The sequence below is a fragment of the Haliotis asinina genome, chromosome 13, assembly GCF_037392515.1.
Source record: "Haliotis asinina isolate JCU_RB_2024 chromosome 13, JCU_Hal_asi_v2, whole genome shotgun sequence".
NCBI lineage: Eukaryota > Metazoa > Mollusca > Gastropoda > Lepetellida > Haliotidae > Haliotis > Haliotis asinina.
In genome coordinates this window covers 43,999,034-44,018,273 of record NC_090292.1, presented here as the reverse complement: position 1 = coordinate 44,018,273, position 19,240 = coordinate 43,999,034, and the positions used below count along the sequence as shown (strand labels likewise).

At 39.2% G+C, this 19,240-nt stretch overlaps 1 protein-coding gene across 1 annotated transcript in view; it reads left to right on the top strand.

Moving 5' to 3' along the window:
- The first annotated feature begins 2,837 nt into the window (after positions 1–2,837).
- The window catches only part of LOC137259567 (scavenger receptor class F member 1-like), a 71,179-nt gene continuing 54,776 nt past the window's right edge, over positions 2,838–19,240 (top strand). The window contains exons 1-2 of the mRNA XM_067797193.1: positions 2,838–2,886; positions 5,444–5,839. Coding sequence (XP_067653294.1) covers positions 2,838–2,886; positions 5,444–5,839 — 445 coding nt within the window. The remainder of the gene's footprint in view (positions 2,887–5,443; positions 5,840–19,240) is intronic.

Sequence of the window (19,240 nt, the reverse complement as noted above, 5' to 3'; positions counted from 1 at the left end):
CCTATGACACACATTGAAATACGAACTTTGCGCTTACCAACATGGCACTTAGTACACACGCTTGCTACAGCTTGCCTGACAGTCTTAATTGCTGGTGATTTATTCAATATACGTTATGTGTCTAAGATTACATTAGATATGATTAGAGATTGTTTAAGATAGTTTGTTTACTAACCTGATGAGTAAACACTATTGATTTTATTATTGAGACTTAGCGATTAAACTCTATGAACTATTCCAGCGCTGATATGTTCTGAAATGAAGAATTTGTTTAAAATACATAAATTATTACCTATTTTAGTTCAGCCATTGTAGTCAGTTGAAACTAAAGTAATATGTTAAGACTGTATGTTTCAGCGTCTGTTGGATGCGGAAATATATTATAGAGAATTAATGGTTGTTTACAATACTTAAAACTAAAGCAACTAATTACATGTACATACATACACATGCAGAGACATACAAAACATGTCCCTGTCAGGCTGCAGTTGCCATGGTGGGTGTGTCAGGGCTCGAACTTTGCGACCGAGCTCATCCCACAATTGTTTGGAGGGGTTTATGTCCTGAGATCGAGTCGGTCAGTTCATCAAAGGGATCAGCTGGTTGTTGTTTAGAATAGACCACCTGAACCTAGTTGTATGGGGGCGGAGGTTGTCGTGGTGAGAAAAGATGACCTGACCATGATCAATATCAACAATGATTCCAAGGATTTACAATCAAGGGCAATCTGAAGAAAGCTTATGTCACCTCATACCATGACGCTTTCTCCGAACAAACAGGCCCATTTGAGCAATGCAGGTATCCAGTGAAGATTATGTTGAATCTCCATCAGTCTGAGAAAATGACATTTCTCCTTGGCCTGTTTCATGGACCCATTCGAAATTGTCGCAGTTGTGACAGGATCCGTCCGATGTATAGGTGCCGACAGCGTAGACTGAGACCAGGAAGACGCCTACGGATGGTTCGTGCAATCCTTCTCTTTCTTGTCCCTATGGGTGTTCCTGCAGTTGCTGTAGCTGTCGGAAACCGATTCCGGAGGCGTTGGAGGCGATCTAACGCGCATCTGGACGTAGAAGGTCAGCAACATTTCCTGTTTGTGTTAAATCGCTTTCGATGCCACGATATCGTCAATAGAGGGACATCAAACTGCCTGGCAACTGCTCATCCTCTGCTTCCCTGCCTCAGCCCTCTGGCATCGTTCGCCTGTTGTTTATGTGTGGCATCTTGGCCACAAGGTGATGGGGAGCAAGGAGTGGACACTATTGTAGGGCCAAGGTATGGGGACTGCACATGAACTCAGGAATTTGCAGTGATTTTATGCTTATACAAGGCCAGTATCTTTGAGAGTTTGGATTCGAATTCACAGCACTGACCGCAATATTGCCACGTTTTGTGACAAATGTGTCTCATTGTGTCATTTACTGTCGAAGATACTCTTCTATATGATAAAAAAAAATCGATATTGCGTTTTTAATGCCGTTTGGTATATATATATATAAATCTGTCAAAACCATTTACCCAACCTTCCACCATCTATCCACACACACACACACACACACACACACACACACACATATATATATATATATTGGAAAATCATCTATTCCCACTTCCCAGACACATACGTCCCATGTGATACATCCACGTATTTCCAATATATATAATATAATATATCTATGATCACCTTTTGTTCCCACTTCCCAGTCATAGAAGTTCCACATAATATATCTAAGACCACCATATCTCCTGTTTTTTAGACATGTAATTCCCATATACTATATCATGGCCACCATCTCCTCCCAGACAAATAACCTATCTTATCACGTATATTAAAATTTCGTTCTATGGGCGACTATGTTTGTTGTAAGAGGCGACTAACGGGATCGGGTGGTCAGGCTCGCTAACTTGGCTGACACATGTCATCGGTTCCCAATTGCGCAGATCGATGTTCATGTTGTTGATCACTGGATTGTCTGGTCCAGACTCGAGTATTTACAGACCACCACCATATAGGTGGAATACTGCTGAGTGCGGCGTGAAACTAAACTCGATCACTCACTCGTTCTATGGTATGCAGTCAGAAATTGACGCATATTTGAAAGATGAGGAAAGGAAAGCTATTTGCGCATTCAGGCGATCAATAACATGTCACCATGTTACTGTTGACGTTATCTGATTTCATATAAAGGTATTCACAACTCATTGAGTTTAAAAATATGTATCAACAAGTTATCCTGAAAACGTTCAATGTTTTCCGCATCGATATTATTACTGGGTAACATTTCCTTCCCATCACATGGCGATGGTCATTTCCTCGAGAGGTAACAAAAATAGTTTCACCATGAAGCAGATTGTGATCATGAATCTACAACGATAAGCATAACAGCTGATAGTACTTGGTTCAATTTTCAACGACCTGCTTAACGTGACATTTGGCTCTGGAACTTACCTGATGCATCACAACTGTCCTTAGCTTTTGACGGTAAACGTAAGCATATTTTGACATTAACCGTAAGCATATTTTGACATACCTCCCAGTCAGTTAAATAGTGATATAGATAGTGGCTGATATAGAATTTGTTTTCTCTCAAGAAATACTTTCTCAAAAATAAAATACCGTGATAAGTCCGTCAATTCTGTAAGTTGAAGCAGTAATTATGACGTGACGGGAGTTCCAAATGTTGATGTATACTGTAGCTGGTGGTATTCAGACATTACTGGAGGCCATAAGGCGTTACAACGTTAGTTATCTGTTTTTGCATTTTCGACTTCCTCGAAAGCAGTTGCTGTTTCAATGTGTTTGTAATGGTATCTGTGTTATCGATTTCAATTTCAGAATGACCTTCCTCGTGACCGTGTGGATAGTTGGCTTTGTTAGTGCTAAAGGTAAAACAGTGTGTTCTTATTTCTGATGTCCAGGATATTTTATTTTGTTGGGGGTGGTGTGTTGGTCCAACAAGCCGTTTGCCGTGGTTTGCGATCCTGTGTCGGTGGAGGAAGGGATCCTGGTGGTTAAGGGCCCTCAATCGTGTTCCTATTGCCCAACACACCACTTTGGCTTGCCTTCACCTAGACGGGTGATTGAATAGGCATGGTCCAACCAATCGGCTGGTCTCGCCAAGCCTGTGCTATATCTATGTATTGTTGCACGTAAACTTGAAAATTATAATATGTGACATTAAATATTAACTCACTCACTCCCACAATTCTGTCACTTCTTAAATGCTCGCATGGTGAATATAGAGTTATCTGAAGTATCACATGGCACTGCAGAAATATTACAAGCACATTCAGACAAAACCAAACAGTTTCCATCGTCGTTAACAGCACTGTGTCATTGTCCAGGTGTAACCAATCTGGTTTATATCTCACACCCAAGGCAGTTAGTGCCACGTCACTTAGGTCAACACCCGGACACCTGCAGCCTTCAGTCTGTCCCGACAAACAGGAGTGATGTGAGGGCGGGCACTGGCATGCTGGAACTCGAACATTCGACCTGCTGTACACGCAAGGGGGATCACAATCGGGATCGAGATCTCGTCACGATATCGTACACATGTTATCCTGCCATCAACACGCAAAAGATCTGTTTTGTGGTTAAAGGTAAACCCGCCCCACACCATAACAGAGCCCCTTCCATAACGATCATGCTGTATGATGATGCATGCACTGTGACGTTCCCCAACGCGTCTCCAAACTCAAAGTCGACCGTCATTATGGTCTAGTGTGTACCTGCTCTCATCACTAAACATGGTGTTTCTCCATTGACGTACGGTTCTTCCTCCATGGTTCCGTGCTCAAAGCAGTCTCAAGCGCTTGTTTTGCACAGTCATGTTGATCCCATCCAATGGACGGCTGCCTTTTAGACCAGCCGATATAAGACGATTATGCACTGTACGTGAACAAATTCTGACGTTTGTTCTTCGCCTGAATTCATTATTGATTTTGGAGGAGGATTTGAGTGAGTGAGTGAGTTAACATTTAACGTCACTTCGGCAGTATCTCAGCCATATCGTGACGAGAACATTTAATTCTGAAATGAAATATATGCCTATTATAAAACCTGTCAACGAAGGACAGTAAAACAACTAGAATATCACAGAGTAGATTATAAAACTAGTAACTATACCTAAAACAATTTATCTATAGAGGACAATACAATATAAAAATGGGCTATAGATTGCTAACAACTGAAGGTAGATCACCATACTAGGGGCCATGGGGACTTACATTACCTTTGTTTCCTGCATGGACCCTAGCTGGATTTAGATCACCTCCTCAGGCGTCAGCAATTCGGGAAATCTAGCCATTCAGTAAAAAGACACTTATTCTACGATTAAAAACATGGAAGTTTGAATTTACTTTGAATGTTTGTGGACTTACGTACTCTCTCAGGAGGACAATAGTTTTACAGTACTTCAACCCCCTTTGAGGATACAGCCACTAACAAGCACAGTTACCAATTTAAACTTAAGATAATAAAAAAAAAATCTAATTTACAATTCATTTGATAAATCTAATTCTTTTAAAAATCCAAAATTTAAATGAGAACTGATATTAGTAAAAAGGTCCTTCATACTACGTGATTTAAAATAGGTATCCCATGTGATGGAATATTCCACGCAGTCAAGCAAGACATGCTTGACTGTGATTCTTTCATCACAAGGGGTACAAAATGGAGGATCCTCACCTTTCAAAAGGTATTTATGCGTATATCTGGTGTGACTAATACGACATCGTCGCATAATGACCTCTTCAAATCTGGACTGACAGCCCAAGTTTTATTTCATGTAATTTGTTTATACCTACTTTGGTGTCCCACTTCTTTTGCATCAGATCACATATAAGTTCTAATGTTCGCTTTGTTAGATTCGTTCGAGTATAGTTTTGTGATATATTGTAAAGATAATTTGATACGGCGTTGTGCAAGAGATGGTTCATCGGCCTCAACGTAAAGACTGTCAATAGGTGAAGTTCTGAAGGACCCAAGACAGAGTCTGAGACCTTGATGGTGGACAGAATCAAGAAGTTTAAGATTGCTTTTGCAGGCTCCACCATAGACGATGGAGCCATAATCAAGTTTAGAACAAACGAGTGATCGATATAGATAGAGAAGGGTAGCTTGATCCCCTCCCCATTTTGAAACATCTTTCATCAAGTCAAGTGCTTTCACACATTTAGTTTTAAGTGATTTAATATGTGGTAAAAAGGTTAAATGTGAATCAAAGATTAGACCCAAAAATCTGGCGTGCTTCACAACTTTAATGACACAAAGCCAACGCAAGTCTCGAAAATGTGGCAAGTCTAGATTTCCTTACCTTCTGAAAATGAAGAATATCTCAGGTCTCATTTGCCACAGTTAGGGATCTTTTACTGTTTGTGTTGCACAGAATGCTCAGTTTTAGTTAGGGAATAATATACATCTTTACCGTTCTTTTTTCAGCCGTTCCATGTCCTGACACCCATCACTGTTCAGACTGTGACAGAGAGACCGGGGACTGCCTCACTGACTGTGACACTGGGTATTATGATAGACAGTGTAGGTCTGTGTGCAGCAGGAACTGTAGGAATAACACGTGTGTGCTCTCAGAACATGGTACTGGTAACTGCACTGCTGGATGTGTGGCTGGTTATTATGGCATTGGTTGCAGCATTCCATGTGACATTCCAGGAGGTAACTGTACAGCATGTCCAGGTGGCTGTGATGGAGGATATTGTCAGCTGGGCTCTTCCTGTGTGTCTGGATGTATAGACTCCTACTACGGAACTGGCTGTAAGAGTTGCTCAAGTGGCTGTACGTCATGCAACAGGTTGACAGGAGAATGTAATGAGAAGCCGGGTATGTATTACCGCATGTATTATTGTTGTTCAAGTATTGATGTCCAACCTCCGATCATCTCCGGGTAAGGACAGTGAGTCTGGTGGGTGAGTGTAAATTGACAACCCTAGTCCCATTTCATTTTATCTTATTATTTGAATTTCAACAACTATTCTGGAATCCGGGGTTATTGCGTGGGTGAGTATGGTTTTACGCCGCTTTAATCCAGCGATATCATGGGCGAGGAACACCGTAAATGGGGCTCACGCATGTGAGGAATTGAACTCGTGTTTTCATTGTGACGAGGGAACAACTTAACCACTTGCAAACCCGAATTAAACAGGAGAAGTACGAGATGATAGCTGCCTCGTGTTTTGTCCTATGTGTTTATGTCAAGTGATCCTCAATACACACCAGACTTGTTCTTTGTCACCAGAAGACGTGGGGGTGCCGATGGGCCTGTCTGCATCACTAGCTGCAGCATCAGTTCTTGTCATTGTTGTTGTGGTCCTTGCTGTGAGCTGGTGTTGTCGACATTTCAGAAGAGCCAGGTGAGTTAGATATGATCTTGAAAGGGTTGGGTCTCTTTTATTGTCATTGCTGTCAACAAGTGAGAACGGGCGGACGAGTGAGAAAGTATCTGAGTATCTCAGATAGATATCTCAGATCTCATTCTGATGTAAGTTCAACGTTGACCCAACGTCACCACTTATGTTGGCCCAACGTCGGATGCCAACGTTGGCCCAACGTAATCGTGACTGCCGTGCCAAAGTTGGCTAACATTGTTGGCCCAAAGTCCCTTCAAGCTTGCCCCAACGTTGGCCCAAATTTTCTTTAATGCCTTACTTGTCATCTACTCTGAAATGTTTGTACGAATTTAGAAACACTATCACATAACACGCAATAAATTCTTCAAATTGAATTCGCTTTGGGCTGAAACGGCAACTCAGTTAAGCACATTGTCTCTGTTTTCGCTGGACAGCTTGATGTAAGCTCAAGAAAAAAAGTGTTTCTGAACACAGTTAAAATATGTTGCATATTTCAAAACACCTTTCAAGTCCATACATATCACAACTGTTTCAAAACAATACTAACAATAGTTGTTTTCAAATCAATAACTAACACAAAAAGCTCAAGAAAAGTCCAACACAAAGATGTGAAACATTTAAATCTTTCTTGGCCTTACCCTAGATTTTGACAGATTTTGGCATTTTGGCGACAGTGAGAGAAACACAATAGCTACTGCATCTGATTTCCCACAATCTTGATGAGGTAAAATTTTGACAGCAACAAAATAAGCAAAGGATAATTCTGGTGTAAGTAAATTTTTTTTATTTATATTTTATTAATTTATTTCTTAAAGTGCATGTCAGAACTTGGACATCCTTATATCTTCTGTCAACAAATGAAGAAGAAGAAGAAGAAGAAATAATCACACATCATCATCTGTAACCAAGGCGTGTTCTTCCATCTGCCTTGACCTCTGAATGAAATATGATTTATCTTATGACTTGACATATATTTTGATATAAACAAACATTGGCTAATTTCTTTCAAAAATGCTAAAAAGGCAACAAAAAGATCATCATTGAATATATGGAATCACTGAACCTCAGGAGGAAAATATTTAACCGATTTGGATATTAAAATTAAGCATAATACTTAGATATCTTCATTCTGGTAGATGTTTGCATTGTTTTAGCATTGTGCATACCTTTTATGTTGGTAGAGCAGGCGGAATCACCAGACCTGTATTTGAAGTACTTCAAGCGAATATGCTGTCACAAACATCACCTGCACAGAGACCACATTCTTCATTCAACCAATATAGATTTACCCCATTTGTTAGCAGTGTATAATTGTTAAGTTAGTTGATAGAGTGAAACTGTAAATTTATCCTTCTAGTCTGTGTTACATTCTATTCTATTCTATTCTATAATGCAAAAGTATACTGCGTTAATAATGTTGAGGAAACTTGCAACATTGGATACGTTAGCTGATATTACAACAATGCAGTTGTGTTTGCTATTCCTAATTTCCGTAGGCCTACACGTTATTTCAGTGTAGCATGAATAATTTTCAGGAACTGACTTCAGGATGTGTCTGCAAATGTGAACTCATCTTTGTTCTGTGCATATAATTTCAGTTCAATTTTCTGACGACCACTGTATAACTAATGACTGTTCTGGTATACTTGTAACATGTCCGATTATTTTGAACATGTTCAAAACCTTTCGAGGTACATTCGAAGTGGAAAAAATATCGAACGACATTATATATGCATTTGAACTGTATTCTACGTATTCTTTCTGCATTCAAACTACATTCTGAACATATCTAAATTAGAATAAAAGGACGAGCCATTTCAAATCCAGTCAAAACGTCTCGAATGCGTCTCGAATGAGCTGGAATATATCTCGATTGCTGCTGGACTTCAGCTGGACTCTTCCTCAAATGTATAGGGATATTTTGATTGTAGATTAAATCGAGCTCGCGTGTACCTTCAGTGCATCCCGAATACAACCAGAACGTCCCGAATGCTGCTAAATGAGGCCTGATTTCATCAGAGTGAGTGAGTGAGTTAATATTTAACGTCACATCGGCAATATTGCAGCCATATCGTGACGAGAACATACGTGACAAAAAGACTATATATGCATATTATGAAGAACCTGTCGACGAAGGACAGTAAAACCACTAGATTATCACAGTTATTATTAAAACTAGTGTGGAAACTTAAAAAAATAATAGTATCACTATTGGGACAGTACAATATAAAAACAGGCCATAGATTGATTTCATCAGAACACTGCCGAATCGAATTAAAAACGTTGACAACTGTCACTGAAACGTCAGATAACATTTGGAAGTCTCTTGCTTACACAGCTTCAAAAATATGTTTATTTTCACATCTTCTCCCGAATGGGATTCGAAATTTGGAAATAATCCTTATTTTGTATAGCCGAATCTTCAAGATGCCTGTCTCCTCGAAATAGGTATGAAGAAGCCTTTAGATATTGATCACAAGAATTTGACATCCATAAATGTTTGCCCTTAAATGATTATGGGTTAGGGCCATGCTATATATGTTCCAGGTTTCATCTGTACGTCACTCCTACCCAGGACATTCATGCTCCAAGAGAGAACACTGATGATCAACATTACGCTGTCGTCAACGAAGCAGAGATGTACAGTGTGCTTTCTTGTCACGGGAAACCAGCGTACTCTGACAGTTCTGACAATGAGCTTGGTATGTGACCCAAACACGCCACGTGTCACAATCCATGTAGACAGTTGAATCAGAAACAAGATCAATGATCTGTGAGCGTTTAACTGTTCGGTTTTTAGCGCCATGATGTTCTAGAAATAACATCTGTCTGCCTTGGAATTCGCAGATAGAGCCGTTTCTCTTCAAAACGCATATATTTGTGATGGAATGCCGGCTTGTTATCAGGTGTGTGCTGGTTCAGGTCTCTCGATAATGGACGCGTGCCGTGAGATTTGAGAAGATACACAATTTAAACGACATTCCTATCCATGTGATTGAAAGGACCAACAACTATTGAATATTCATGGAACTGTCAGTATAACACTGATCCTATCATGATAACTGTCAGTATAACACTGATCCAATCATGATAACTGTCAGTATAACACTGATCCAATCATGATAACTGTCAGTATAACACTGATCCTATCATGACAACTGTCAGTATAACACTGATCCTATCATGATAACTGTCAGTATAACACTGATCCAATCATGACAACTGTCAGTATAACACTGATCCAATCATGATAACTGTCAGTATAACACTGATCCAATCATGATAACTGTCAGTATAACACTGATCCTATCATGATAACTGTCAGTATAACACTGATCCAATCATGATAACTGTCAGTATAACACTGATCCAATCATGATAACTGTCAGTATAACACTGATCCTATCATGATAACTGTCAGTATAACACTGATCCTATCATGATAACTGTCAGTATAACACTGATCCAATCATGATAACTGTCAGTATAACACTGATCCTATCATGATAACTGTCAGTATAACACTGATCCAATCATGACAACTGTCAGTATAACACTGATCCTATCATGATAACAGTTAAATCTTCAAGTGAATCCTTTGACAGGAATATAATCTTATATGTGTGTATATCTATCTATCTATCTATAGGTATGTATGTATATATATATATATATATATATGTGTGTGTGTGTGTGTGTGTGTGTGTGTGTGTGTGTGTGTGTGTGTGTGTGTGTGTGTGTGTGTGTGTATGTGTATATATGTCGAGGTCTGATGTGTAAGAGTTTGGTACACTTTAAATCTATATTAAAGATTTGAAAGATTTCAGTTGCCTTGAAACTAATTCTTATGAACATTTATGATTTATTTCCGTTGTGATAAAGTATTCTGTAAAGTTGATAGCACTCTCGTAATAGCGGACGGAAACGGATAATATTTCAAGCTAAGCATGCTGAGCTGAGGGAAACTGAAACTGCATTGTTGTGTCCATTCTTCATATATCCCAGTCGTGTGACATTCATAATTTTCATATTGTGCAGTTATGTCACTATTATAAGGAAAAATAAGATATTTTCGTAATTTGTGTACAGAGATACGTTTTTCACACCTGAATTTAATATAGAACACCATCTTGACTCAGTGGTAAAGGGAAGTCAAACTGACTCTCTGCGCTTGAGCGTTAGTTGTCAGGTATGTCTTTTATTATTTAGGGACGAATGTTAAATATTTTGTGTTTCCTACTGCTAATGCATTCACCTGTGAAATAAATACAGGTGGGGTGCAGATCCCTCAAGGAGGTACTGTGATAAATGTTCCTAGTTTGTCAGAAACATGGTGATGTATGTAATTTAACAGACGAATAAAATATTCAATTTATTCATCCATACGATCTGAGGGATTTGTTAATGGAACAGGTGAGAAATATGTTTGTGTGTGTGTGTGTGTGCGTGTATGTGTGTGTGCGTATGTATGTGTGTACTCACGCGTGTGTGCGGGAGTGAGTGAATGAGTTCAAATTTAACGTCACATCGGCAATATCTCAGCCATATCTGGAATATGGTATGTATAAACCTGGCAGAATGTATGAGTAGACTTTGTGTATGTGTTGACCTTGTGCGTCTATAGAGATGGTAAGATGCGTATCTGGTGTTACTGAGATGTGAGTATAGACCTGACTGTAAACATGTTCACAGTTAACGAAATGTTGGTCTAGAGGTGGTGAGATATATGTGTCTAGTGAAACGTTTGTCTAGAGTTGGTGAGATATATGATTGTCTAGTGAGATGTTCGTCTAGAGGTGGTGATACGTGTGTGAGGATCTGATTTTATACATGTTTACAGTTAGCGAGATGTTGGTCTAGAAGTGGTGAGATATATGTGTATAGACCAGACGTTTTACATTTTTACGGTTAGCGAGATGTTGGATTTAGAGGTGGTGTATAGATCTTGGTTATAACTTGGATCACAACATCGGCATCCTTTACGTGGATCACAACATCAGCAACTTTTACTTGGATCACAACATCGTCTCCTTTCACTTGGACCCGAACATCAATATTTTTTTCATTGAAACACATAATCTTCAGTTGATAAGCACGAATCCGAAACCAAATTTGATCAGATGAGGATTTATGGCTTGTATTGTTTCGCATATTTCAGTGGTCGAAGTCGTCAGCTGAACTGAACCGTTCTGACAACTGACCTGATTCATGGCATATTCTATGTCAACTTTACATAAAGTGGTGATTATGGTATTCGTGTGCTCAATGGAAAAAGTTAAAACTATTTCAAGCTGTGTCATTCATTTTGACAAAACTAGCTCGGAAGAATTTTTATCCAAATGTGTGAATATTATGAATTTGTCGCGACGACCTAAAATACAAGCGACAGAAGAGTTTATGTTCGGAAGAAATATCTTCTAAATTTGTCACAATTTCTACTGTTACAAGCACACAACGACAGCAACTGCAGTGGAAGCTGTCAAAACCGGCATTTGTCCAATCCGGTAAGTTGTCAACACTGGCATAATATATCGGTTCCATTCGTGATTTGTACATTTACCATCAGCTTTGCAAGCCGACAGACTGTCTAAACTAGATAGTTCATTTAGTCCCAATGTGTGCCGGTTTAGACAGCTTGCACTGTATATGAATCACTGACAAACAATGATCAACCAAATTTCACTGGAAACTAGGGACATATCTTGTGCATACTGCTATGTCCTCGTTCTGTCGTTGAGAAACAATTTTCGGATTACCTGGTGGATTGTCAAATAAAAAACAACATTATATTTGGGGGCTATATCGTCTGGGAAATATGATATGTCGCGAGAGAACGTGTCTTCCTTACATGACTCATTATAGTACTTTACTCAAATTTTGTCGTCTTCTTCATTGTATGGATGTTGACACATGTAGTGTTTCAATACGCTGTTGTGGCTCGGTGAGACTTCAGGTGACGGTCGGACGTGGCTCAATAAGACTTCAGGTGACAGTCACACTTCTGTACCAGTGAGTATTACATTCTACTTGTCTTTTCCTTACCGAACATTACCAACTCACGTTTATACAGAATAAGCCATATGCACACGCGGAGTCATTGTCGTCAAATGTCTATTGACAGTATTTGAGTTGTTTCACACATTGTGCTCATAACGGAAATCTTTGTCATTCAGCAAGACAACCACAAGCTTCAACATTCGGGTTAGCACTACATCCCCTCAGAGATAGATGTAACGTGTAATATGTGTCTAGGTCTCTTGTATGGTGATGTACCTTCAGTTGTTGGCGATCTATAGCCCGTGCTTTATACTCTTTTATGACATGTAATATGTGTCTAGGTCTCTTGTATGGTGATGTACCTTCAGTTGTTGGCGATCTATAGCCCGTGCTTTATACTCTTTTATTATATGTAATATTTATCTAGGTCTCTTGTATGGTGATGTACCTTCAGTTGTTGGCGATCTATAGCCCGTGCTTTATACTCTTTTATGACATGTAATATGTGTCTAGGTCTCTTGTATGGTGATGTACCTTCAGTTGTTGGCGATCTATAGCCCGTGCTTTATACTCTTTTATTATATGTAATATTTATCTAGGTCTCATGTATGGTGATGTACCTTCAGTTGTTGGCGATCTATAGCCCGTGCTTTATACTCTTTTATGACATGTAATATGTGTCTAGGTCTCTTGTATGGTGATGTACCTTCAGTTGTTGGCGATCTATAGCCCGTGCTTTATACTCTTTTATGACATGTAATATGTATCTAGGTCTCTTGTATGGTGATGTACCTTCAATTGTTGGCGATCTATAGCCTGTGCTTTATACTCTTTTATCTCACTTAGTTTGAATTTTTTTTCTTTGTTGGCTAGTTTTACATACATATATGTGATTTTCTGGTGTCGTTACAGTCAATCATTGACAGGAATTAATCTGCCCTATGGTTTCACGTTTTATTGTGAAAATTGTTTATTCATGATATGACTGAGATTTTCAAACGTTTAGAGTGAGTGAGTTAATATTTAACGTCGCATCGGCAATATTTCAGCCATTTCGTGAAGAGAACATTTCACAATGAAGAGGATTATATGTATATTGCACAAAATGTCAACGAAGGACTGTAAAACAACTAGAATATCACAATTAGATTTAAAATTAAAGTGGAAATTTAAAACTCATATCACTATTTGGACAATGCAATAAAAAAACAGGCTATCGATTGCCAACAACTGAAGTTAGATGACTATACTAGGGACCATGGGGACTTCCAGCATAGACCCCAGCTGGATTTCCACCATCCCTTCAGATGTTAGCAATTTAGTAACATCTATCCTTAAGTTAAATATACACATTTACTACGATTACAAACAGGGAAAAGTCTAAATGTACTTGGAATGTTTTGGGAGTCCCATGTAAAAAAATCAGCAAAACAATGATTACGAAAGAATATATAGCACATTTACAAAATGTTGAAATGTAAAATGTTTGCTAGACTATAATAGATGGGAATTCATGAGACACTAAAAACAACCTGTTTGATAGAATATAATAGATGGGAATTCATGAGACACTAAAGACAACCTGTTTGATAGACTATAATAGATGGGAATTCATGAGACACTAAAGACAAACTGTTTGATAGAATATAATAGATGGGAATTCATGAGACACTAAAGACAACCTGTTTGATAGAATATAATAGATGGGAATTCATGAGACACTAAAAACAACCTGTTTGATAGACTATAATAGATGGGAATTCATGAGACACTAAAGACAACCTGTTTGATAGAATATAATAGATGGGAATTCATGAGACACTAAAGACAACCTGTTTGATAGAATATAATAGATGGGAATTCATGAGACACGAAAAACAACCTGTTTGCTAGACTATAATAGATGGGAATTCATGAGACACAAAAGACAACCTGTTTGCTAGAATATAATAGACGAAAAGACATGAGGTACTGAAGGTAAAATGTTTTCTGGAAAATAATAGATCAGCATTGATGAGACACTGATGGAAATGAAATATTTAGTGAAATATAGCAGACGACATGGCATGAGATTACGTCCTCTGAATGTTATAATCGCTCACAAGAATATCAATATTCTCACAACACTGGATAAGCAGCACATTTAAATCACAGTCAACACGTGGTGCGAAAATCACCCCCCAGAAGTGTAAAACAGAGCTCACAGATCTAATCATATTACTCGCCATCTTGATGGACCCCGGGCATGGACATAACTTTTATCGGTATCTTTTGTGGGTTCAGTTCTTGTATTGTGAACGCAAAGTACATGAGTTATATTGACTTCACCAGTCACATGTTGTTCAGTAAGGGGTATCTGTGTTTTAACACCCCTTGGCTTCTGTTTTTATGGAGCTTTCCAGATCTTTTATGGTAGACATGTGGAGGAAATTTCATACACATACGCCCTGTCATCGCATCGTAAGGTAGTAATAACTGGCTTTTCTGGCTTCAGCCGGATTTATTTACAAACAATATCAAACAGCTGTAATACTGCTGAAACAAATATCTGCTCATGGCATGGTATGTGTATTAGTGGACTAAGTATTTGGCAGACATTTCTTATAAATGTGTCAAATGTTTTCTTTCTTCTATTTACATATCGAAAACGGGACACAGCGAGGATAAGTACACTCTAAGGGAATACAAAGATTGTGTATTGTTGTTCACAGAGATCGAACCAATCGAACTGTGTTCAATCTTAACCCTGAACATTCCAGTGAGGACAGGTCAGAGATGTGAGACTTAAAGAGACAACTAACGTAGAAGAACAATGGACGATCTGATTTGGTATTGATGCACAACTGACTTGACGAAGGAGACTGCTGATGCACACGGATACAATTCTTCCGTTTATTATCAGTGACTGGACAGAAGGTCCGAACGAACCCAAAACATTCGCACGAAAGCACCACTTGAACACGGTGGACAGCGATGCGTGAAAACCACGACGCCAAACTATATCGTGTCATGTGTTGTGTCAAATCAGGACATGTTGGCGAATATAGAGACGTGGACATATTTCGCTGATTCAAAGGTATGCAAGTAAAACTACATCAGCTTTGAAAACTGTTGAGTTATTTTTAAGTCTTCCACTGCTGCTCAACAGTGACGAAGAAGAACATAAGGACATTTTAAAGGAAAGGATGCAGTTTGTGATTACTTTCTTTTGCTACGATCGTGAATAGGCGAGAAATTGAATAATTTGGAAAATAATGCCATGACAATAAACGTTTTTAATTCATTTTTTTTCAAAAGGGAGAGCATGACTGACTTTTTAAGATCTCAACAACAAAAAATATTCGGAACCACAGTTGGATCATTTATTCATAACAGAACTCTGGTGACAGCGCAAACTTTACTTGACAAAGTAAGTCGCTTGGATGTTATTATCAAAATAACAACAACCGTGATCCTTGGTTAACACAGACAAACATCCATTTCAGAACAGCCTACAGTATATGCAGAAACATATATTTGCCCACGTGACAAAATAAGGACGTCACATCAATGAGAATGAACCACATATAACTGCAGATGATCTATGAGAGTGGAACACACCAAACGTGTCCACTGTAAGGTCACACCATCAGTGACATTTCGCATTAGAACACATGTTTTCGATTGTTTCTGTATAACATACTCAGCAATGCTCCTGTAATATAACGCAAATCTAATCTTGTAAGTGAGTGAGTGAGTTAAAAGTTATCGTCACATCGGCCTTTGTCAGCCACATCGCTAGAGCAATTAATTTTATACGGAGTAATTTAAGGTAAATTGTAAAAACCTGTCAACATAGGACAGTCAAATAATAGATTATCACAGATAAGAATTTAAAACTAGTTACGAGATCTAAAACTATAGATGATAATAAAAGGTAAAAGAAGCTAAATATTGCCAACAACTGAAGGTAGGTCACAATACTAGGGACCCAATGTTCCACTAACATAACGGAAATCCAGTGTATAATTATGCTATGTGTACGCTCTGTAAACGGTCCAGTGATCATGAATCACTGACAAGGGAATTAAGCATCAACTCATAAACAAATAGTTGCTACTCCATATGTTAAAAGAAAGAAACAACAATGACATGTCAATACTATAACTATTCTCCTTATAGTTCTGGTGCGAATCCCGTCATAGATCACGCACAAATTAATTAATTAATTAATCTGATGTAATGTGATATAAGAGACACAGAGCTGCGAAGCTATTTGCACAGCAAATCTACAGTCTGTCACACCTGTGCGGTCTGTATTCCATTGCCAGTGTATCTGAATACAGTCGTGAGTCCTGTCGGAGTTCACTCACTTTGTGTGCCAAATGTGACCTGATTTATATTATTCATGCAGCTGAATATAGTTTTAACTCATTGTGCATACATTATGGAAACGTTTTTTTGTCCGCAATCAGTTTCCTACCAAGCACAGCTGAATAGAAATTGAATTCAGTTTATTCATGTTCGCTTGTAGCTTTCAAAGTCATTCCTGGTAACCCTTTCACATGAAATTCGAAAGAGGAAAGGGTTGAAATACATATTGAGACGACTGTTCAAATTGTTCTGATATAACTGGAGCCGTGATATTACATGCGTTTGTCATTAGACGGTGAACTGAATTGCAAATGATAGATTGTGATAAAAATCTTATTGTCCAACCAGCAGCGATAATTTGAATATGTGACAACGTGTGTGTGATAAGGGATATGTCCCTCAGGATGAGGTCAGGCCTTCATAGAACTGCTTCAGTCTCTTGACGGACACCCTGCTGTTGATAGGGAGCTGCGGTCTTCGCACTTCCACCCGGACAAAGCGCAGTCTTTCAAAATATTCAATAAGGCTTTTTGTGGCACCAACACGGGCACACATCTTTTCTTTATACTCTGTAGAAGCCATGTTGAATTTGGGCAGCGTCGAAGACCTCGGTGTCCGTCTGTGTAAGGAAAGTAAGCGAGTTAGTGAGTTTAGTTTTACGCCGCACTCAGCTATATCCCAGCTATATTGCGGCGGTCTGTAACTAATCGAGTCTGGACCAGACAATCCAGTGATCAACAACATGGGCATCGATCTGCGCGATTGGGAACCGATGACGTGTCAACCAAGTCAGCAAGCCTGACCACTCGATCCCGTTAGTCGCCTGTTACGACAAGCATAGTTGCCTTTTGTGGCAAACATGGGTTGCTGAAGGCTTATTCTACTCCGTACCTTCACGGGTCGTAAGGAAAGTCATAGATCCATTATGCCAAATAGTAGAAAAGCATGCGTGATGTGCGGTCGTGGTCAAGTAACACAGGTCACATTCAATTCCCCACATGGATACACACGTGCCCTGTAATAAAACTAAATTGGGCGTACCCAACTCACTCGCTCGGTAACCCACAAAAACTCTTCTCTGTATCCTCGAATGACTTGTTACGTGATGGGGCATTAGGACGTCGATTACTTGATGTATCTGCATGGCGTGCAGAGTAGCATTAGTAGGCATGTGTTCAAAATGGTCTCTATTCACCGGCAAAGTGAGTGAGTTAAGACTTAACGACACGTTCTCCATAACGTTCATCAACAAAGTTAACAGGTGGGATGATACTGTTAACGTCAGGATGAGTGAGTATACTTTTACGCCGCAACATTCCAGCTATACAACTGCTCTTTGTAAATAATCGAGTCTGGACCAGACAATCCAGTGATCAACATGAACATCGATCTGCGCAATTGGGAACCGATGACATGTGTCAACCAAGTCAGCGAGACTGACCACCCGATCCCGTTAGTCGCCTCTTACGACAAGCATAGTCACATTTTATGGCAAGCGTGGGTTGCTGAAGGCCTATTCTATACCGGACTATCACGGGTCTAGACCAGGAAACTTTGTCATTATTATACCTGCCTCGACAATCTAGCCCTTATGTCGGTAAAATATTTCACTTATAAATATGACTTTGAATAACTAAAATTTGAATAACTACAGTAACCTCCATCCTCCTTCGAAATAGCTAGAGCTACTTACCAACACCGACCTAACTCCTATCAGCAATCCAGGCCATCCGAGAATGATATGGTGTATGATAGTGCACTGGGAGGTCGATCAGCTTAGTATCAGTATATTGTGCATATGTGTATGCGTGTGCCAAGGCGTGTCACTGTGACCCAGTCTATTCATGAGAGATCGAAATAAGACCATTGATTGCATACGCCCCAGCATGTGTTATGCATGCTTGTTTGGGAATGAGCTTATGGTCTTTCTCACACGTAATATATTCAACACAAACTCGACATCCACTAAAGCGTCGCATATATCTCGTTATTAGTGCCACGGTGATGAGTGAGTGAGTGATAATCTCCTGCATCAGAGCAGGTATAACGATGTTATTGTGCATATTAGTATATTATCAGTGCGTGCATACACGTGACATAATTCGTGTATTTTTCAGTGATTGCATTGCAGTGAAATATTGATGAATGATTGAACAGGGACGTGTTACGTGTGTAGCCAGCCTACTGACCATAATAAAATATGTACACAGTTTATGGAGGCATCTTCTTTCTGTCAATGAGTCCAGTTTCTGTGTATATATGTTCGTTGCTCGTTTTTTATTACCGCGCCACAGATATTTCGAAAAAAGCCTGATGGTGCTCAGAATACCATCATCAACATGAGTGATATAGATAGGAAAGAATCGATCCAAGCACTGATCCTTGAGGGACACCAGCTAAGAGTGGTCTTTGGGCAGACCTTTGACCGCTGATAACGACAAATTCTTTCCTGTTATGACGTGCATCTTTCAGTGATTGTACGAGTAAAATATTGCTGACTGACGTGTCACGCAGTCACTGAATA